The following is a 21298-nucleotide window of genomic DNA, read 5'->3' as shown; positions in this document are numbered from 1 at the left end:
GTCTCCGGCTTTCCCCGGGCAGCTCCGACGTGTCCAAACGCTGATCCGCACCGCTCTCGCTGAATAGTTAGCTGGCCGCTACGTGGCGCGGAAAACAAAAGCAAAGGTTTTTTTCGTCTTCGTATTTATTCGGGAGAAACGCGGAGGGAGGGAGGGAGGGAGGGTGGGAATCGCAGCTCAAGGCCCTGGAGGGAGAGTTAACGCGGGTCCGCTCGGGAATCGGCGGAGGCGCGAGAGGGAGGAGCCGACGCGCCGGGTCGGGCTAAGCGCAGTCGTCGCAATCGGAACAAAAGGCAAGCGGTGCAGAAAGAGGCGGGGCGTCCGACGTCCGGCCGCGACCCCAAAGGTCCACGATGTCAGAACGTCATCCGGGACTCGCCGGGCTCCGGCCGTTAGCCGGAGGCTCAGCAACACTGCGGGACAAAGGAGAGAAGCGGGACGTTGCTGACAACGGCCTTGCGCGCGATCAACAGGTTTGGCCGCGAAGGGAGCGCAGAGGCCACATCCCCGCAAGACGGGCAAAGGCGTTTTTCCCCATAGTGCCGCGGGCGTATCCCGAGGCGTCGCGGACCTCATAAAAAGGACGGGTGAAAAACGGACCTTTGCTCGCGCTTCCGTCAGCGTCCCCGGACGGAAGGGGGTTTTTCGCCTCACCTCCTCATCGCTCTCGCCGTCGACCGCCGCCTTCTTTTTCTTCTTCTTCTTCTTTTTGTCGTCTTCATTTTTCTTCTTGTCTTTGTCGGGCAGGATGTCGTCCAGCCAGGCCAGGTCGTGCTGGGAAAACATCATATCCAGGAGCTTGCGCACCACCATCAGGCCCAGGATCTGTCGGGTGGACGCCCGCGTCAGCGAGGGAGCCTCGGCGCTCCGGGGATGGGTCCCGGCCCCCCGGTCCGCCCGCGGCGCTCGGCCATACAGGCGGAGCCGCTCACCATGACGGGGAAGATGATGGCCAGGAAGGTGGACTTGAGGACCCAGAGGACGGCCAGGCAGGTGATCTGGACCAGGGTGAAGAGGTGCACTCGGCGCAGAGGAACGTGACGCAGGAAGGCAAAGTCCGGCTGGTGCTTGGGGGCCATCAGGTACAACTTGATGCGCTCCCAGAACTGCCGGGCAAAGGCCGTTAGGGCCGGGCGGCGGGCGGCGGGCGGACGCGGTCGGAGCCGACGCTCAGGCCAACCTGGATGCCGCTCAGCGAAGCCACGCCCATGTAGAGGAAGACGCCGTACAGCACCGGCATGGGGATGTACTGCAACGCGAGAACGGCCGTCAGCTCGCCGGCGACGGGCTCGGCACGTCAGCTATGCCGTTAGCGCGCTTTGCTAAGTCAACGCTAATCCGGGAAAGTTGATTCATTGTTAGCCTTCGGGCCCCCGTTGCCAAAGCGGATCCGATTCGGAAGAGGGATACGAGCGGGTTTCCGAAGCGGCTTTAGGAAGCGGAGAAAAGGAAAGGAACGGGTTCCCGGGGAGGCGGCGGGGACAGGGAGAAGATCGGTCGGGCGAAATCGGCCGGGAAAGAGCGGACGGTGGTTCCGAGGGAGCCGATCGGGTTTTCCGGAAAGCGGGCGGGCTCCTCGAAACGGGTCGGGCCGCCCCGGGGACCGACCTGAAGGACGGGCGCGAGGAAGACAGAAAGTCCCGTGAGGACGAAGACGAGCGTTCCCGTCAGCCTCTGCTCGCTGAGGAGGGCGACCCGGTCAAGAAGGAAACTGAGATGGCGCCGGCGCGGCGGCGGCGCGCCATCTTACCGGACTCCCAGGAACTGGGGTTGCTCCCCGGGGGCGCTGGACTCGCTCTCCATCTTGAGCGAGTCGATATGCGCGATGGAGATGACGGTGGCGGCCACGTACCACGGCAGGCCCATGAAGGAGCACAGCGCCATCAGGATGCCCACCCAGAACAGGTCCAGGTGGTAGCCGCAGCCTTTCTGCAGGGAGGGCAAGGGGACGGAGACGTACCTTAATTCCGGGCCGGGTTCCCGTCCATGGGAATTTGGAAGGACGGGAACCGAGTTTGTCCTCTCCGCTTCAAGGACGGGAACCGAGTTTGTCCTCTCCGCTTCGGGGACGGGAACCGAGTTTGTCCTCTCCGCTTCAAGGGCGGGAACCGAGTTTGTCCTCTCCGCTTCAAGGGCGGGAACCGAGTTTGTCCTCTCCGCTTCGGCGCTCGCGATCCGGTGGCCGATCTACGCTCGCGTCGACGTCTATCGCGGCGCTCGGCTCAAGAACGGAAACTCTCCTCCGAATCCTAATTTGATTGGCTCAAACAGCTTTTATCAAAGACGCAAAGACCCATGAAAATTTGCTTTGACTCGCCGTGGCCAGGTGCGACGGCTCGAAGAAGCGAAGAAGGCAGACAGCCCGTGTCCGCAAGGTCCAAAGACCGCAACGTCTCCGGGCAGAGGCCGGGGCGGGCTTCGGCTGACGCGGCCCCGCGCTCCGAAGGCCGAGCGGCGAGTCACCTTGAGCTTGTTCTCCTTGCGGTTGACGATGACGGCGCTGATCTGCTGGTCCATGAAGATCAGGATGGTGACCAGCAGGGCCGGCACGAAGCTGGCCAGGTACCACCACCACGGGTTCTTCCCGAACGGCGTCACCAGCCAGCCGCGGTCGGCGCGCGTGGGCTGCAAAACAAGCCCGGCTTCAATTGGGATCCGGGCGTGCGCCGCATCTGCAAAGGATTCGCGCCGCTTCACCCAAGAGTTACGGCTGCCATTTGGTGGCCGGCGTTCCATTCGCGGTGGCGGACTTTGACCGCTAAGGCTAGCCGGCGAGGGCCGGGATCCCGAGCGTAAAACCCGGAGTCCCTTGATCGGACGTCTCCGAATCGCAGAATCGAAACCTCGCTGCTAGCTTCGCCCCAAAGCGTATGTGTGTGCGTGTCTCTCTCTCTCTCTCTCTCTCTCTCTCTCTCTCTACACACACACACACACACACACACACACACACACACACACACACACACACACACACAGACGGAGTATTTTTTTGCGCAAATATGACTCATCGAGCAATCGAGCGGTAAAACAATGGCAACGGAGTCGTAAAATAATAGCCGCAACTCTTTGGGCGCAGATTGGCAAAGGAGCGAAGCGGCGCAAAGCCTTTCAGGACACCCGCATCAAACGGGTATCAAAGTCTAAAGGCCTAAAGTCAAGCGGAGAGACGAGGTACCTTGAGCTCAGTGGGAACGATCAGTTTGGGCGTGTCTAAACCCATCAACATATCCAGAGCCACAAAGGACATGATTGACATGAAGATGGCAAAATCACTGATTAGCTTCCTTAGCTTAGCGTGGCACAAACACACCAAGGCAGCGAAGAGGAGAAAGCCAAGATGTCTGCGTTAGTCAACGGTTCCGCTACGTCCGGCTAGATGCTACAGCTACGGGGTTACCGGGGAGGCATGCGAAAGGTGCGTTCGGGGCGGGGGGTGGGGGGGACCTTCAAGTGCATGGGAACGTGCAGTTTGGGCGTGTCTAGGCCCAGGAGGGCATCCAGTCCGCAGAAGGCGAGGATGGAGATGACGATGGAGAAGTCGCTGATCAGCCGACGCGGCTGCGGCGGGAAGAAGGCCCGGGGTCACACGCGCCGGCCAGCGCGTCCGGCCGAACGGACCTTCGGTGCCGGCTCGGCCCCTTTTGTCGATCGGCGGCTGGCTTTCGGAACCCGGCGCCCGTTCGGAACGGCGAAAGGCCAGATTTGCCGCGGGAGCCGTGTCGTTCGGCCCGGGCCCGGTTGCGTCGGCGGCGGCGCGTTCGCTTTTGGTCCGTGCCGTCTCGACAAAAAGCGCCGGCCGCTGCGCGCGGTCGTCGGCCGGGTAACGTGCGGGCCGAGCGGCGGGAGGGAGCGACGGGCCCGGCTCGGCGTCTCACCTTGGTGGGGAAGTAGCGGCTGAACTTGAACTTCTTCAGCGTGACGGTCATAGAGTAGGTGCCGAAGAAGAGGATGAAGGACATGAGAGCCAGGTCGGGCACGTACTTGCAGGCTTTGCCCACCAGGGCGCCGCCGTACTTGACGCACTCCTTCTTGCTCAGCCGAGTCCAGTCCAGATCGCTCACGTTGAACTGCGGTCACAATGGCTGGCGTCAGGCTCGCGTCCGGCGCTCCGGTTAGGGGGGAGAAGGCGCCGCGCCTCACCAGAAGCGAGGCGTTGTCGTCGCCCAGCGGCGCTGAAAGGTCGCGTTGAAGGGCTGGCCAAAGAGCGGGGCGACAATGACGTCAGCGCAAAAGGGGGCGCGGCGAACGGGACGCGCCGCCGCCGACCCGATCGGGAATATGGCAGTTGGCTCACCATTTCGGGCCGCGGCCCCGTGCGGATGGGGGGGACGGAGGAGACAGTCGTCAGGAGCGCCGAGGACTCGAAAGCGGCGGGGGGGACTCACCCTGGTCCGGGGGGACGCAGTCGCACTTGTAGGACGTGACGTAGTCGGGCTTGAAGGCGCGGTTGATGGGGTAGTACTTGAAGGCGCCCACCTGCACGCAGGAGCGGCCGGACGCTTAGCGAGGCCTCGGGGGAAGGCGGCATCGAGCGCAGGACGAGCGGAGGGAAGCGTTGGCGGGGGGCGCTCTTTCGCCGCGGCGGCGGCTGGCCAAAGGCGCGCGGGGCGGGACGAAAGCGGCATGCTCGGTGGCCCGGCAATTGGGCGGACCATCTTTTTGATGGCGTCCGAGATGAAGATGAAGGAGATGAGGCTGGAGAAGCCTTCCTCCGTGAAGCGGGTCATGTACTGGATGATGTAGCTGGCGTCGGACAGCACCAGGACCAAGCACTGCAGGCAGGAGTGGATCCCGATCCACAGGCGCAGCTCCATGTAGTCCACGCCATTGCCCCTGGGCGCGGAGGCGCGGGGGTCAGCTCGCTCGGGTGGCTGGGCCGCCGCCGGGCCCGCCGCTTACTTGCAGAACTCGTAGAGGAGCTTCTCAAAGATGAGAATGGGTCCGGTGGAGCTGAGGATGATGAGCGGCTGGCCGCCGAACAGACAGAAGACGGTCCCCGCCAGCGCCGTCCCCAGAAAGCTCTCCATCACGCCCTGGGGACCGAGGGGTCTCAGGGGAGGAGCCTCGGGGGAGGAGCCTCTGAGAGAGCCCGGCTTCACCTGGTAGTTGTCGGTGGCGTCGCCCAGCAGGCCCCCGAACGTGATGGCGTTGGTGATGCAGCCCAGGTAGATGAAGAGGACGGCCGAAACGGTCTGGATGTGGAAGCCGTCGTAGATGTCGCTGCAGTACCACGGCATCTTCCGCTTCACGTCCAACCACAGGCCGCCGCCGAGCCTTGGGGCGGGAAGGCCCGGGCCGGGAGTGGGCTCGGAGCGTAAAATGGCCAAACCCGGCTTCGGGGGGGCCTCTCACCTGCCGGTGAACTTGAGCTCCTCTCCCACCTCGTGCTGGACGGGAAGCTGCTCGTCCCGTCCGTCGGCCGGGCCCCCGGCCGCCCCGTTCGTCTGGGCCGGCTCGTTCAGGTTGAGCACGGACTTCCTGCCGGGCGCCAAAAAAACAGCGGCTGGAGGCGAGGCCCGAGTCCGCCGCCGGCATCGGGCGGCGCCGAGCTCCTGCCTCATCTCCGCAGAGGGAATCTTTTTGGGAGGTTCGATGCGGATTTTGGGGTCCCATTCGCCCGGAGGCAGGACGATGACCTCGTCCAGGAACTCGTCCACGCCCGCGATCAGGTCCTCGCGCTCCCTGGCTTTGTAGGCCACGTCGCTGAACAGCTGCCGGCGCGGGGAGACTCCGTCGGATCGAAGCAGGCAGCGGACGCGCGGACGCGCGGGCGGGCGGGCGGGCGGGGCGCCACTTACGTCGTCCACCATCAGCGTGGCGATGGCCCGACCGATCTCGTTGTAGGACTTGGTCTTGCCGTGAGGACCCAGCAGGATGAAGAGGAACCTGCCGGACGAGACCTGCTCACAAACCGGAAACGTTTCTGGCGGAAACGGGCGCGGCTGCGGCTACGCCGCGTCTTTTGGCCTGGGCGCCAAGACGCCAACGTCGCCCACCTGGTGGGCACCGGGACTTCGGTCAGGCCGCCCAGCGTGGTGGCTTGAGCCAAGCGCACGAAGCAAACGAAGGGCTTTTCCAGAAAGTCCACCTCGCCGATCAGCACGTTGGAGGCCTCGGCGTCGCGGGGGATCTTCTTCATGAATTTGTTCTTCATCTGCGCAAAAAAGAGCGGCGGCTGCGCGCGAGTTCGCGAGGATGCTTGCTCGGGATCTCGTTGCGCTCGGCGTGAAGATTCGAGGGCGGCTCCTTTCCGGCGTCGCCCAAACGGATCCCTTCAAACCACGTTCATTTACCTTGATTCATTTCTGGGGTCATTTGCTGAAGCGTCGTCGCGGTAGATTTGTCAGTAAAACTTTTCGGTCGGACGACAGTGACATAGGCGTTCCTTGGGTGTGCCTCGGGGCCCGGCGGTCGCGTGGGGGCCCGCCATCTTGACCGCAGCGAGCCAGGTATGAAACCGTTCATGAAACCTTTTTCCGACCGAGACGCCCGAGCCCGAAAGGTCTCCGTTCTCATCGCCGAGCGGCATCGCCCGGAGACCGGCAAACGATTGAGACCCGCCCGCCTGCTCCGCCACCGCCGAGGCAGCTTTTTCCGCCTGCTACCGCAAGGCGCCCACTTCCCTTCCGGACCATCCTCTCGTTCGCCGTGGCCGTCGAGGCTTTGTCTTTACTCCTGCTCACGTTTCAAAAGGTTCCTTTGTTCTTTGTCTATTTTCCTCTTCTTACTTGTTCTACTCGATCCGCCGCGCTTTGCGAACCAAGTGAGACCCGGACCCTGAACCGGAAGCAGGAGGACGATGACGTCCGCGCATCACGCCGACCGGTCACGAGTTGACGCGTGGGCGCCAAATCGCAGAGGAAGTGCGCAAAGCCTCAAGGTGAAAGCCCGGGCGTCGCGGCCAGATTAGCTCCGGCTAATCTTCCGATCTTAAAATGCCAACGCGGCGGGCCGAGGTCACGCGCCGGCTTCGCGGCAGCTAGGCGGGACCGGAGGGACAAGTCGCGGGCGGCTGCGCGGCCTCACCTGGTCGGAGCTGGGCCTTTCCGAAATGTCGTTCATGCTGCGACTCTGCGCCGCATCTGCAAAGGGCACAGAAAGACGCGTTCACGTCGGCGGCCGCCAGCCAAATTCCTGCCCGATCGCTTTCACGCGTCGCTCGCCTCGAGAAACACAAAAGGGATGCCGTAACATCTTTGCTCTGACGGCTCGAGCGTCGCCCAAATCTTTCGCAGCCAAACGTTCAAATGAACATCAGGATCTAAGTCCGTTTCTTTCCCGTTTTCGCCGTGGTTGGAAAACTTTCGGATTTGCCGTTTCGGTCCCATCTATCAAACTAAGGGCATTTCAGTTTTGCGCGAAAGCAAGCAAAGCGTTAGTGGGCTAGCGTCGGCGAGCGAGAGGAGTGCGCGGCGCGCGCGGGACTCACGCAGGCGTCCCAGGCCGCCGGCGCGTCGCGTCGCCAGGTCCTCGGCGGAGCGACGCAAGGCGGAGCCGGCGCCGCCCATCGGGTTGGCCCGGGGACCGCGGTCTGAGCGGGTTGGGGGAGGGGGCGGCGTCGGGGTTAAGAGGCGGAGCGAGCAGGCGGCGGCATGTTAGAAGCCCGCAAAGCGGCGCGGACGCCGGCTTACCGCCGGCGGCGGACGACGACGACTTCCCGATGTCGGCCAGCGAACGATGGATGGGCTTCTTGGTCTGGTGGCGATGCTTGCGCAGCAGCACGAACGCCAGCTTGTCCTTGGCGTCCTCCGAGATCAGGCCGTCGGCCGCCTGACGCTCCACCAGCTCGTCTGCGGGCACGCGGCGGGGCGCGCGTCACGCGCGCCTCTGGGCTCGGCCGTCGGGACGGGGGCGCCGTCTCACCCACGATCTGCGGCAGCGAGAAGGCCTCCAGGTCCAGAAGGATGCTCCCGGTTTGCAGACAGGTGCGCAGCTCAAAGAGGCTGTGCAGCGTCAGCGTGGACACGTGCGGCTTGCTCCAGCGCTCGCCGCCCTCCTCCACCTTCTCCTCGAACTTCACCCACCTGCGGAGCGCCAGGCCGGCGGGTCGGGGCGTCAGGGCGCCCCCGGCCGGCCGGCGGGCGGGCGCGGCTCACCTGGCCGACTCCTTCCACTCCAGCTCCCCGCCCTCCCGCTGCAGCGTGTCCATCTCGGTGAAGATGGTGGGCGTGGGCCCGCCGTCGTCCTCCCCCAGGATGTGCCGGAGCCGCTCCGCCGCCGGCGACACTGCGGCGAGGCCCGCGCCGTCAACACTTCCGAAACCAAAACCCCATCCCGCAGTCCGGCCGGCATCCTCCGGCTCCGGGTTTCGGCGCCGTCTCCGGAGAGCGACGCCCCGATTGGCTCAGCGGAAAAGGTCGCCGTGACGGTACGCGTTTTTGACCGAGCGCGGGAGTCGCTGGTGTGACCCCGGCCACCAATGGTCGCCTGGCACGTTTTATCCGCAAGAGCGAGCCCTTCTCGCGATCACCCGTTAGCCGGCTGCTCTAATTAGCCCCGATGGGTCGATACTCATCGATCCGCCGGCCCGGAGGCGTTCGGAGCTGCCCTTTGCCGCCTCGCTTCCCTCGCGCGGCGCGCGCGCTTAACTTCGATGCCAAGTAAGATACGCCGGCTACGATAAGCTTCTCGTTCTCGCTAAAACAAGCAAGGCTTAGCTCGGGTCAACCGACACGTTTGATGACGTCATCGACACTTCTCAATGTTCGCATTAAGTAAAGTGCGTAATTCCCCGGGAAAACCGGCAATCGAAGCTGAAGCTAACGGGCGCCGCGGGGTGACGGCCAATGGAAAGGCAGAGCGTCGATTCGCTCGCACCGTTTGAAAATTTGGCATCTTGTTCGGCCGCCCATCAAGGAGTTGCACGAGCGGGTTCCGCGAAGCTAATTAGTGCTAGCGTGTTAGCTAAAAACGTGAGTTGTCCAAAACTTTAGCGGTAGCTGCTAGCAGAGTTGCACTATCGCTTTCCGCCCCGCCATTTAGCGCTAGCGTGTCTGCGCCCATGACAGATCAGCAAAGTTTTTGTTTAATTCATCATGTGGGGGCTCAGCTTCCGTCCCTTTCTTCCAAAATTTCATTTCAACTGTGCGAAAACGCCACAGACGTGACATCTAAAAGGAAGGGATGGATCACGTTTCTGTGTTTGAACCGCCAAAAAATGGCTGAAAATGTCCAACGTTGGCTGAAAGCAGACAAAGCGCCATCGGGAGCGATCGTCAGAGCGCCTCGGATGTGCCGAGAGGGCGTACGGTCCTGGCGATTTGCCCCAAACAAGGTGAAAAGCAGTTGCCCCGCGACAAACCAACCGCAGTCCGTTCATTTGATAATTGAGTTGTCGCCGCAAAGATGTTGTTTTTCCGCGACAGGTTAGTGGCCGATATGCGAATTTGGCGACGAGTCGTCTGAAAAAGCTCTTTGCGTTCGTTAGTCGGGCGGGTCTTTGTCGCCGCCGGTTACCTGCGCCGGAAGAAGCCATGACGGGCCGAGCGTCCCCGCCCCGCGCTGCCGGACGGCTCCCCGTTGCCCGCTAGTCGGCGACGCGCCGGCTTACGGCCGCTCCGCCATCTCGTTCGGGAGTCGCGACTTTAGCTCACGCGTCGGAGGCCTGGCGGGAACTCTCTTCGCTCGGCGCGCGCTCGCTCGCAAGTGACTCGCTTGCGCCGACGTCTCCTTAGTCGGCTCCAAAGCCGGCCCGCCCCCTCGGGGGCCCGGGCCTGCGGAATGTGCTGAATGCGCGGGCCCAGATTAGCGGGACGCCTGATCGCCTCGAACGTTGCTAAGGGTGGGAAAAAAAACAAACCGAAAATCTGCAAGCGACGGCGGCTGGTTTTGAGAGGGGGCAGGTCGATCGCGGACGAGGTACCCGAGGGCCACCATCTATACCGTGAAAACGTTTTTGCCGTGGGAGAATTGCGTCCATCCCTTTTCCACGTGATCCCGAACCGATGGCGAGCGTTTCTTCGATAAACCCGGCCGGCGATCCGCGGTCGCATGGAAAACGTGCGAAACGGAGGAGAGGCCGCTTTGAAATCAAACCGGCCCGGGACGCCAAGGCGGCCACTCACCCGAGGGGTCGGCGGTCCCGCCGCGGCACCGGTCGTCCTCGTCGTCGCTGTCCCGGCACGAGTCCGGGCGGGCTCGCCGCCGGCGCTCCTGGCAGCGCGGAGTGACGCGCCCGCCGCCGTCGGACGAGCGGCGCCGCCGTCGCTTCCGGCGGTGGGAGGCCGGGACGTCCACGTACAAGGCCTCCGGATCTACGCGGGGCGAAGAACACGCGGTCACTCCGGGCCCCGCGACCGCCTCTCCCCGACCCCCCTCGGCGACCCGCTCCTCATCCTGCGCAGCGCCGCGCGCATTTAAATCATCTTCGACTCGCATTTGATCGTCGCCGCCTTCGATGTTGGCCGTTTTGGCTGTGGCGGTCTACCACGGACGCTCTCCACATCTGCGAGGGCGTTTGAAGCGGGGATGCGGGCAAATGTTATCAGTTTTCAAGGGGGGGGTTCCAGAAAAGCGCCTTTCCGGAGCTGCGAGGATTCCCGCCGGCCTCTCGGGGACAGCGTTTCCTCTGACGGTCGGATGAAAGGGCGACTTCTGCCCAGGAGGGCCTACGCCGCCTCACATTTCTTACTGGTGGCCGGCCGTACGTTAGGACGGCGTCAGGCCGGCTTCTGCCCCCCCGGAAAAAAAAAAACCAAAACAAAATCCGCCGGCTGCCGATGCCCGAACTTCGCCCTTCGCGACGGTTTCCATAAATGCGGGAACCGAGCGACCTATCCGTCTTCGGGCCGACGGCGTCACGCGGGCGCTCACCCTCGTCGCGGTCGTAACGCCAACGGCGTCCGTCTTCGCGCCGGCGGTCTCGATCTTGGTCGTCTCGGTCGTCGTCGTAGCGGCGGCGGCCTTCGTCGTCGTCGTCTTCGCGGCGCCAATGGCCTCCGTCTGCGGGGCGCTGCCACTGGTGCCGAGCCATCCTGAACAAGAACAAGAGGGCGGACGGGTGACACGGCTTGGTAAGCGGCTGACGTTTGGTTAGGGAGGAAGACCGTCGCGGCGACCCCAAATACCACGAGGAAACCTTGCGGTTATTTACTTTTGCTCTCATTCGGGGGTCGGGGAGGAGACATTTTGCAAGGCGACGGCAAGCTTTCGCTGGTTGAAAATTTTAGCGCAGAAAATGGCCAAACTGTGTTTGGCGGCAAATCTTCAACTTAGGGTGGGGACGCTTTCAAAGAGCCATGATGTGACCTTTGGAATCTTTTGCTGCAAGCGGATTCATTTGCATTTCGACCTCTTTGAAGGTGACGATCGGTCACTGACGGTGGCTTCCCTGACTTCCTGTGTGTGTGTGTGTGTGCGCGTGTGTGCGCGTGGCGCGCCGCGGGGAGTGATCAATATATGTCAGTGAGGATGGCTCGGCAGCTGCTGAGGCCCGAGCAGCCACCGTGAAGGTCACACGCACGCTGCCTTTCGTCCGCCTCTGGGCCGCTCTTCGTCCTCGGGTCAGACTCGAGAGGGCTTCAAGGAACCGAACCGCGCCGGCGTCGACCTCGCGGCACAGCCGCCACCCTGCGCGCGCAGCGGCCAATTTGGAAGAAACGCCACGACGGCGACGGAGCGCGCGACGCGGAACGGAACGAAGGTGAGCGGCGCTTACCTGGACTGGGACGAGGAGGCCAACGGCCAAAGTCCGGACGAAAAGCGGAGCCGAGCGTCGGAGCGGCCGAGTTCGGACGGCAGCTGGCGCCGAGTGAGGCAGCTGCGCGCGCGGTCTCGACTGCGCACGCGCGCGCGCCTACCTGCGGGGCATCCATCGACGCGCATTTTCCATTCCCGTGGAACGGCGCCGAGAGGGGCGTGGCGACCGGGAAACTTCCAAATGCAGTAGCGGGACCCGCGTCGGGAGGACTCCTGTGTCGTACGCGCATATCGGCACGCGACCCTTCGTCGACTTGTCAGTAGTATTTGGCCAAAGTGCCATTGTGCCACTTTTGCCGGTGTAACTTGGAAGGCGGGCGAGCGTGAGCCAAGACGGAGACGGCCCTGGGGCTGCCCGGACCCCCGAGCGCCTAACCCTCCCAGCAGTAAAGCAAACGGCCGGGCCGGTCCGGGACACGTGCTTCGAGCGGGAAGGGAGAGCACATTCGTGAGTGCCACCTCGACCTCGTGGGAGCCCGCTTCTAACATCGCCAGTATGTACTGGAACGACAGAATAAAAGCCTTTTTCCAAGCAAGACGCCTGAGTCTCGGAGCTCTTCGTTTTCATCAGCGACCGGCGTTGTCACAAAAAAGTAAAGTAAAGAACGAAACAAGATAAAAACAAGTGCGACGCAGCTTGTGCCCTAAGCAAGGCCGCGCGGGAGGACCGTTCCACAGGATCCGTTTTGGGCAACTTGGCCCAAGCGTGGCATTGGAATGAGAGCGAAACAGCGGCACCCTGCGGAGACCAAGGGAACTGCTCGGTTCCCGCGGCATCACGCCCGACCTCAGGCCGTCGAACGTTGTTTCTTTCAACGAATGCTTGATTTTTTTTTCCTTCGGTCGGACCTGCGACGTCACAAGCACATTCTGAAGTCAATCCATCTTCCCGTCCTGTCCGATAAAGTCCCCCTTCGCTCCGGGTCATAAACACAAGTCGGGTTGTCGTGACAACGCTTTAATCGCTTGGAACATTTGATACAAAAGGCACGAGAAAATCAAATGGACACGGAAGCCTTTTGGCAGGAAGGCCGCGGCCCCGCCCCCGGATCCGCACGCCAAGCGGGGCGCTTGCCTTTCATCTCCATTACGACGGTCTCGACTCCCGCCCGGCAAGCAAAGCCCTCCCCCTGCGCCCGTCGGGGGCGAGACGGGCCACGCCGGCGGACGGCTTCATCAACCTGGCGTTCGGCGGCTCGCGCCGCTTTCCGCGGGCACAAAAAGGGGGGGGTCGGGCATCGGGGCGCGGGGGCCGGCGCGGGACGCCCTCATTTATCTGCGCGAGACAAGAAAGACGCCAATAAACGCTGGTCTTGTTCAGGCATCCCGCACGTTTTCGATTTTGCAGCCGAGGAGCAAAAAGCTTTCGTGGGTCTTTGCGGGACGCCCGCAAATGTCGGCCTGCGATCAGCCCACGCCCCGGATTTTCCGCATTTTCTTTTGTTTTTCTGGCTCGCGGTGTTATAAGCCGTTTCCTTTTCCCCGGCCGCGAGGACTTTGGGGGCTCAATTTCCAGACCCGGGCCCCGCCCGCGCATCTGCTGGCGTCCCGCTTTCATTTCCGTCGCGTCAAACTTCTCCCCGCCGGCCCGGTCGAACGTTCCTTTCCCTCTACCTTCAAAAGCCGGACGCCTGCGACCGAGCCGCGAGGGGGGCGAAAAGGACGGCGCGCTCGGCCGGAAAAGGTCAAACGGCGTCGGTCGAGCGGCCGGCGTCTTCCGCTCCCCGCCGTCCCGCCATCCCCGCCGCCCTTCCCGCGCACCCACCTGAGCTTCCCTGCGCGCTTTTTTCCGGGGCGGCCTGGCTTTGAGCGGGACCTTCCCGGGTGCCCTGTAAAAGCAGCGGAGCGAGCGGGAGGACGACTCGGCGCCACTTCGCGGACGTCGGAGGAGCGCGGCCGGCCGGCCGGTCGCTCGGCGCTTACCTTGCGAATGCGGAGCCAGACCAGGGCGGCCGCCACGGCGGCGGCCAGGCCCAGCGCGATCAGGCCGTACTGCGTCACCTCCATGAGGGCGGGAAGGACAACCAGGTTGGTGTGGAAGGTGTCCAGGACGGGCCCGTCCATGAAGCCGCTCTGCGCGCGCACACGCACACGAGGCCAATCAAACGGGGGAAGGCGTGGGGCGCATCCCCCCCCCCCCCGGCGTTTCCGCGGTACTGGGCCGGGAGGCGCGAGCGCTCCCTTCGATCGGATTGGCTCGGTACGAGTCGGCCCCCGCCCCCCTTCCCGGATGAAGGCGGCCCACCTCTTCAAACCAGATCATGGGCATGACGGTCTCGGGGATCTTCCCGGTCTCGCTGCAAGCACAAGAAGAGGAATGCGGGCGTTGGGAGGCAAGGTCGCAAACAGGAAGCGGGCCGCGGCGCTCGGGGAGCCGTCCTACGTAATTCCGGACACCCGCTTGATGTAAAGGTTGAGCTGCAGCCGGATGGACACGTTGAGCGGGACGCCCGTTTGCTGCCGAGACAAAAGCGGAGCGCGCGTTAACGAGGCACGCGGGAGGCCGGGGGCGGGGCGCGATCGTGGGAGAGGAAGCCCAACGCTCGCGCTTGATTGCCGCGTCCTGTTTTGCCGCCCGGCCATATGTAGCGGCCTCATCGCCTACGTTTGCACCCCTTCCTTGCGGAGTCCCTCCCGCCCGCCCGTCCGATACTCAAAGCGCGCAGGCGGCGCCGGGCGTTTGGTCGCCGCCCCGTTTCCACGCGAATGCGGCTGTAAAGGCATTATCCAATTAGCTTATCTGCGATGCCCATTGATGCGTGCGCGCCTGCGTCAACCCAGCACGGCGGCAGGAAGCTTATGAGGCTGACGCGCCGACGGTCCTATTGCCGCGTTGCCTTTGATCACGCGTGCGCAGGAAAGCGCTTGTGTGAACTTTGACCCGTGCCTGTTTACAAAACCGCGGTTTAAAAAAAAAGAAAAAAAAAAAACAGTGACCCTGACACAAAACCCAAAGTCTGCTTGTCGACGCACAAGATGAACAATTTATCTGGTGAGGCGTTTGGGCCCGCCCAGCGCCATAAAGCGGCCGTCCGCTTTATCAGGCCAAAGATAACAATTTGCCCACGCGTACTCACGGGGTGGATGTCTATGAAGAGTCCGTGGCGGTCCTCCTGGGGGCTGAGTCCGTGCACAAAGTCCAGCAGGACCGGGTCGGCGTTGAAGAAGTGAGGATGCGAGATGAAGACGGGAGAATCTGCGCGGGAGGCACAAGGCGGCCCCGAGTGAGCGAGCGCGCCACCGGCGCCCGCCGGTCAGCCGGCCACCGGCGCCCCGACTTTCGGCCCGGCCCCGACTATCAAAAGAGCGGGCGCTTTCTTTTCAATGCGGACAGGGCGCGGCGGCGGGCGCTACTGACTCTGGCGGCAGCTGCTGACGTTGAGCAGCCCCGACTGGCGGCAGGGGCAGAAGCCCTGGTTGGGGGCGTAGTCGCTGCCGTTGGCGAAGAGCGTCTTGGGCGCCACGTAGCGGTAGAGGGGGATCCCCTTCATGCTTCCCGCCCGCTGGTACACCAGCTCCATGGACCTGCCCGCAGCATCGGCGTCAGGAGGGTTGGGCGGGGGGGGGTTAGGGTCGGGTCGGGGGCCCACCTGCAGGCGTCGGGGCTGTAGAAGGGCAGCGTGGAGCGCGGCGTCATGAACGGCGGCCACATCTGGCCCGCCGTGCCGTTGATCATGTTGCACTGGGGCGTCCGCCAGTAGTTGAGCTGGAGCAGAAAGGGTCACATCCCGTCACCTCGCGCGTCGCTCCCGCTCGGAAACTTGTGCCTTTCTGCGCCGGGAGGCCCTTTCGCGTTTGGCGGGGCGGGGCGGGGCGGGGCGGGGCGGGGCGGGGCGGGACGGGACGGGACGTCGCGCGCCCCCGTCCCGGTTCGACTTTTGCCTGCCGGCCGACGCGAGCTTTTGCCAGAAGAGGAAAGCGCCGCCGCCGGCCTCATTGCGCGCAGAGAGAAAAGTTTTTACGAGGAGGCCGCTTCCTCGGCCCGAGGTTAGAAAAATGTCAGGAAGGGGGATGGGCGGGAGAGCCGCGGCCGGAAGTCCGCGTCGGAAGGCCGGAGTCGCGACCCCGGCCGAGCGGAGGGGAAGAAGCGAGCGCCCCTTCCCCGGCAAACGCTTACCTGGGTGAGGCCGTTCCAGGAATCCACTCTGTGCACTTTGCGGATGTCGTCCTGGCCCGTGAAGATGGTGAACAGGCCCGTGTCCGAGTTGTTGAACTGCGCGAGGGGGGCGCGTCAGCCGGGGAGGCGGGGCGGCCGGGCGCGCGGGCTCCCGGGGGCCCCTCACCTCGCTGAAGAGGCCGAACTTGCCCGAGGAGGGCAGCATCCCGGGAAGGTACTTGTTGAGGAAGTCCACCAGGCCGCTGTCGTAGCCCCACATGAGCTCGCCCACAGTCTTGGTGAGGAAGGGCCCCTCCTTGAAGGTCTTGAAGGTGGCGCTGATCATCAAGCGCACGGCGAACGGAAGCTTCTCCATCATCACCGCCGCGCCCTGGGGGACGCCGACGTCACTCCCGCCCGCCAGGCCAAGCGCGCCGCTCGCCTACTCACCAGCACCAGCATGTTGGGGATGGTGACCACGTCCGACTCGTTCCCGGCCGACAGGTCGGCCTCGAAGAAGTAACGCCGGTACTCCCGGTAGCTCACCGTGTTGTTGGCGTGGAAGGTGATGTTGTCCTTCTGGATGCGCTTCCTGCTCGGACACGGAGCGCCCGCCCGCCCGCGTCACGGGAGGAGGCCGGGGTGAGGGTCGGGGTTTCCCGGGAGAGCGCCCACCTGTAGACGTAGGGGCCTCGCTGCTCCAGCGCGGGCTTCTCGCCGTTCAGGACCTCCTTGGGGTTGAGCACGTTGAAGAAGTAGACCGACATGTAGAACGGCACCGGTACGTCCTTCCACATGCGGTACGTCATCCGGTTCTGCGGGTCGATGACCGTGTTCTGCGCCCACACACGCGAGGCTTGCGTTTGACGACCGCCGCAAAGCGACGGAGGGTGACGCGGCACCGACCGCCGCTAATCTAAACGAGTTTATCGGAGGCCATCAATAAAGATAAACGAGCGAATGGTTGCGCGGGGTGACTTGAGGTTACGGCAGGACGCGGCGCACGCCGTCCACCGTGATGCGCGGAAACGGTGCGAGGGCCCGTCGACGGGCAGGCTGGGTCGTTGCGGATTTGGTTTTCTTTTGTTTTAGTCACAAAAGATCAACTGGCATGTGTTTGTCCTGTTCCAGTATGGATGCACCTGAGATACCGTCCGCGCTTCCACCCGATTGCCGATATTTGTACACAAACCGCCCGCTTAAGGCTCATGCTTGTTCTCTGCCACTTATGAGTTGTTTATACTTTTTGTTTTGTATTGACTTGGTCCTTGAGTTTTTGTTAAGAAAGCTTTTCGCTCGTTCCTACAACGTGCACGTGACAAGAAACCTGACTTGAAACCTTATTGGTAACGCACGAAAGTGTTTGTTCGCGAAACGATGATTCAGCAAGCAGATTGGGGATTGTCCCACGACGGGCAGCGGCAAAGAAACTCCTCGTCTACCGAAAAAAGGACATCAGATTGAACGTTTGTTTTCGATTTGCAAATTTCGAGTCATTCCTTGCCCACAAGAAACCAACTGAAAGCTAGCCGTGCCCTTCGCGAGCAAACGACGTTCTTATTCGGTGCCGAGCGAGTCCGAAAGACGCTTCCGTTCAAGTGGAACGAAATGACGAGTTGAAAGAAAAAGAAAGTCGGGCATAGGAAAGTAGCCCGTCCAAAAGTCGACGGTTTGCGTTCACGTGTCGCGGGCCGGCCGGACTTCGGCACCCCCTGCGGCGTGCGGCGTTCGGCGTCCGCGGGGAACGCGGGACTCACCTTGACGATCTGCTCGCGGATGACGAGCGGTCCCACGACGGCCAGAATCGCGCCGCACAGCAGCGCGAGGACCCCCGAGAGGACCAGGCCCGCCGCCACTTTGCTTTTGCCGGCCGCCATCGCCGCTTGTTGTTGTTTTGCCGAGAAGCTAAGCGTTAGGCCGCGAGCGAGCCGGAGCCGGAGCCGGAGCCCGAGCCCGAGTCGGCGCCGGCCGGCCGAAGACACTCGACAGCGACCGCGGAGCTAGGAGCTCGCCTCACCGCCGCCGACGCGGACACATTCCAGCTCACGCTTTTTGAACGGCCGAGTAAGAGAGTTTGAGGCGCTCGTCCGTTCGCCATCTCATATATAGCCCGGGCCGCGAAGGCATGCTTTGCTCTGCCGCCGCGGATGCCGCTCCTCCCCGTCGAGCACTCTGGGAAATGGAGTCCGCCTCCGCCTGCGCTCGCGCGACGAGAACTTTTCGAATGCGGAGCGGGCAAAGCTCGCCGCATCCCACTCAACACGAACACGTGGGTTTGCTTCACTTTTTTTGTTGTTGTTGGTAGCGGAAGTGCGATTTGGTCAGTTGAGCGCATTTTAATCACGTGCGAGTGATCAAATGATTCCATTTTGCGTTGGTAAAGTAGGCCGCTAACGTAAAAAGTAGACCCTAACCCTAACCCGTTGGGCCGCGGACTTCAAATGGGACGTCCGCACTTGCCGCACTTGAACGCTTCCTTCAGAGCTTGTATGAGCTCTGATGTGGAATATTTCTTCATGCACCCCATCACACTCCCGTTCCTCATTTGTGCTGTACCACTGAGGTTGCAAGGGGACTTAAAAAAAAACATTTGAGCTCAAACAGTCAGGGACAGCAGCGATGAGCTCAGTCGGAATCGGAAGGAACGACGCCGAAGTAACGCTTGGATCGGCAAACCAAAAGCCAAAGATATTCCTATTTAAAGCATCCTCAGGTTAGGGTTAGGTCACGAGAACGTATTTGGAACAATCATGCGTTTCATTTGTGTCAAGGCCCTCCAAAAAGTTCCATTTTTGGTATGTCATTGAGCTTTCAAAGCGAGTTACAAGAAGTTGCTTTCGAAGAGGTCTCTTTTTTTGGGGGGGGGTGTACCTCAGATCTGGTGCACCCGTCAGACTTTCACAGAAGGAATCGACTATGAAATTCGCCTCGCCCGCTGCGCCCCAAGACCCGCTCGCCGGCCGGACCCGATTTGCAGGGCCTCTCAGATAATCGTACCTTGATGATCTGGTCCTTCATGACGGCCCGGCCCACAAAGATGAGGACGACTCCGGATAGCGCCGCCAGAGCCCCGGCCGCCGCGCAGCCCGCGGCCACCTTGGACTTGCCCGCGGCCATGTCGAAGGACGAAGGGACGTGTGCGGCTCCTCTCTTCCTCGGCGGAGGACTGAGACGGGGGCCCCGGCCCGTCCGCTTTATAGGACCGCCGCCTCCTCCCCCTCCTCCGTCCCCGAGGAGGAGCCGCCTCCGAAGGAGGAAGGCTCACTCCTCCCGAGGCGGCGGCCTCGCGCACGCCCACGCTTCCCTTTGCGTGCGTGCCCAATCTTTCAAGTGGCAAACAAAAGACGGCCCGGCCGGAACGGATGCTCGGAAGGAGGCCGGCGTGCGCGACGGGCCTCCCCCGGACCTCGCCCGCGTTTCCCCAAACCCGAGAGATGGGCCGACGTCCCGAAGGAGACGCACGGCCGGCGCTCGGGACCGCGGAGGGCCGGCGTCCTTCCTGGCGCGGGGCGTCCAAGACCCGAGCTTTCCTTTCCCTTTGCGAGCCCGTGTCACAGAGTCGACACGTCGCGCGCAGGATGTGGTGAAACCTCGCGCGCTGGTAAATTTGCCTGCGAGGCACAAAGAACACAACGAGCAATCGCCTTCCCTTTTTTTCTGTTTTGTGGAACTTTGCTGATTGGAAGGAAGGAAGGAAGTCACATTGAAGTCAGATGACAAAGAGCCGACGCGAGCGAGGCCTAATGAGACCGGCGGCCTCGCCGTTCCTGGCGGGATCAGTCCGGTCCGCTACCGTGCCACGCGCGCACCCGCGGACCGAAATCCGGTCGGCCGAAGAAGCGCTTAGCCGTGCGCGGTGCGCTCCGCGGACCTCGGAACGAAAACGTTCCCGCCGTCTGAGGGGGCCGCTTATGCAAAGGAAAAACGACCTACTCCACACGCCGCTCGGCGCACCCTGTCGGCTTCCCCCGCACGTGAATGGCTTAGCCGGTGGCCGCCGATCACTTTCACTCTCCGGAGCGTCGCTCTGACCCGTCGGTTATCGGCGCCGACATTCAACAGAATGACGCGTCGGCATCGAGACCCGTCCGTCTCCAAATGCGACGGCCCCTTTCCCGGCGGCGACTTTCCAAATGCGACGGCCCCTTTCCCTGCGGGAACTTTCTTTTTTCTATTGTTTGAACATCGGGCGGGTGGCGGTCACGACACCGCGACGCGCGTGAAGCTAGTACGACATGAGGATAGCTTCTCTGGTAAGCGTGCGGCGATGCCGCTGCGCCACGACCAACGCGCTTGGACATCATCCTCAAAAGTTCCCAGCTGACCATGCCGCCGTTCGCTCTGCGCTGCGCTGGCAATTTTTGCCCGACGACAGGCGACCGGCCTAAAGCGAGCAGATTGGGAAAAGGCGGGGCGCGCTCGGGGCCGCGCGGGCGCGCTCGGGGCCGGCGGCGTCCCGCGCACAAAAGGGGCGAGTCTGCGGCGGGACAGCTTTCTCCACGGACGCGGCGCATTTGGCCATGAAGGGCTCCTCTCTTGGGCGCCGCGCACATGACGCTCGCCGCGCTCGCTCATCTGACGCCGGCGGCGGTAAGGCCGGCCGGCCCGCCCGCCCGCCCGACTTTATACCGCCCGCCCGCCCGACTTTCTACCGCCCTCCCTGAGACGGGGCCATCCCTCAGCTAACATTTCATCCGCAATGTGCGCATGACAAACCGCAGTCATCCCAAAAATGTCAAACGTACTCAGCGGAGGCTTGGTGGTCGTCGTGAAGAAATGAAGCCGCCGCGCGCAATCCGGTATTGGCCCCAACCCAAATAGGTGAATTTTCTCTCCGGCCGCATCGGCGGACGCTCGTACAAACAAGGCGCGCGCGTGGAGTCACTAAGAAGGCGATTGTAAAGTTCGTGTCACAGACATCAAGAGCGAGACGAAAGCCACGCCCGCCAGGACGTCGACTCGGCGGCAAACGTGAGAGCGAAGCCGGCTCAGTCGCGGTCCACGACGACGACGGGGTCGGCGGTCGAGCCGCGGCAGAAAAGGCGCGGCAAATAGCGGCGGCGACCGAAGACGGCCGCCCCGCAACCTCCGGGTGAGCGCCTGCCGCTCGGCTCCCCCGACAAAGCTCGGCCTCCGCCGCGGACTTGGTGTCGGGCGGGGCGAACGGGCTTGGATCCGGGCTGCGGCCTCCGCGGAGCGTGACGGGCAGCGGACGGCTCCCGAGGCCCGGTTCCGGCAGAGACGACAAAAAGCCGCTCCGCGCTCCCGCCGTGGGTCCCGCTTCCCCGCGGAGCCTCGAGAGTTGCCAAAGGCGCCCGCAAAAAGGCCGCCCGGCTCCATCCGCCGCCGAGAGTGGATAACCAAACGAACGAGCTGCAAATAGGGACGTTAGAAATGGCTCAAAACTCTTTTTACGGACGCCGTCCGCTCGCTGAAACGACACGAGACCGCGCTGGTCCCGTCGGAAGCGGAGGGCCTTTGCGTTTGGACGGACGGCCTCTGGAA

General features: G+C 63.1%; 2 protein-coding genes across 16 annotated transcripts; both read right to left on the bottom strand.

Annotated features, from left to right (window-relative positions):
• Positions 1–118: 118 nt before the first annotated feature.
• slc4a5b (solute carrier family 4 member 5b) lies at positions 119–12497 on the bottom strand. 12 transcript variants are annotated; one of them, XM_088434980.1, is made up of 26 exons: positions 11657–12497; positions 10813–10973; positions 10065–10253; positions 8097–8226; positions 7864–8024; positions 7632–7790; positions 7430–7531; positions 7027–7082; positions 5997–6154; positions 5799–5886; positions 5557–5711; positions 5353–5478; positions 5100–5274; positions 4900–5033; positions 4653–4833; positions 4386–4476; positions 4141–4172; positions 3876–4067; positions 3445–3558; positions 2464–2625; positions 1751–1929; positions 1609–1681; positions 1181–1249; positions 933–1106; positions 655–825; positions 119–413 (listed from the first exon to the last, which is right to left on the bottom strand). In XM_088434980.1, the coding sequence occupies exons 1-26, from the start codon at positions 12184–12186 to the stop codon at positions 405–407; spliced, it is 3771 nt and encodes a 1256-aa protein (XP_088291106.1). In that variant the 5' UTR covers positions 12187–12497; the 3' UTR covers positions 119–404. The 12 variants fall into 12 exon arrangements, 10 of the variants coding, with proteins under 10 accessions (XP_088291106.1, XP_088291099.1, XP_088291098.1 ...); XM_088434973.1 differs by lacking the exon at positions 3445–3558 and adding an exon at positions 3176–3289; XM_088434972.1 differs by having other exon boundaries at positions 5353–5711.
• Positions 12498–12639: 142 nt separating this feature from the next.
• Positions 12640–18975, bottom strand: scarb1 (scavenger receptor class B, member 1). 4 transcript variants are annotated; one of them, XM_088435003.1, is made up of 13 exons: positions 17551–17985; positions 16469–16629; positions 16244–16385; positions 15981–16184; positions 15815–15910; positions 15288–15403; positions 15056–15222; positions 14775–14893; positions 14081–14154; positions 13943–13994; positions 13621–13770; positions 13463–13526; positions 12827–12973 (listed from the first exon to the last, which is right to left on the bottom strand). In XM_088435003.1, the coding sequence occupies exons 1-13, from the start codon at positions 17668–17670 to the stop codon at positions 12966–12968; spliced, it is 1473 nt and encodes a 490-aa protein (XP_088291129.1). In that variant the 5' UTR covers positions 17671–17985; the 3' UTR covers positions 12827–12965. The 4 variants fall into 4 exon arrangements, with proteins under 4 accessions (XP_088291127.1, XP_088291126.1, XP_088291129.1 ...); XM_088435001.1 differs by lacking the exons at positions 13463–13526; positions 17551–17985 and adding an exon at positions 18791–18975 and having other exon boundaries at positions 12640–12973; XM_088435000.1 differs by lacking the exon at positions 13463–13526 and having other exon boundaries at positions 12640–12973; positions 17551–17988.
• Between the last annotated feature and the right edge of the window lie 2323 nt (positions 18976–21298).

The sequence above is a fragment of the Hippichthys cyanospilos genome, chromosome 15, assembly GCF_059441005.1.
Source record: "Hippichthys cyanospilos isolate Australia breed blue-spotted pipefish chromosome 15, RoL_Hcya_1.0, whole genome shotgun sequence".
NCBI lineage: Eukaryota > Metazoa > Chordata > Actinopteri > Syngnathiformes > Syngnathidae > Hippichthys > Hippichthys cyanospilos.
The sequence above is the reverse complement of the archived record's forward strand: the minus strand, read 5'-3'. Positions and strand labels throughout refer to the sequence as shown.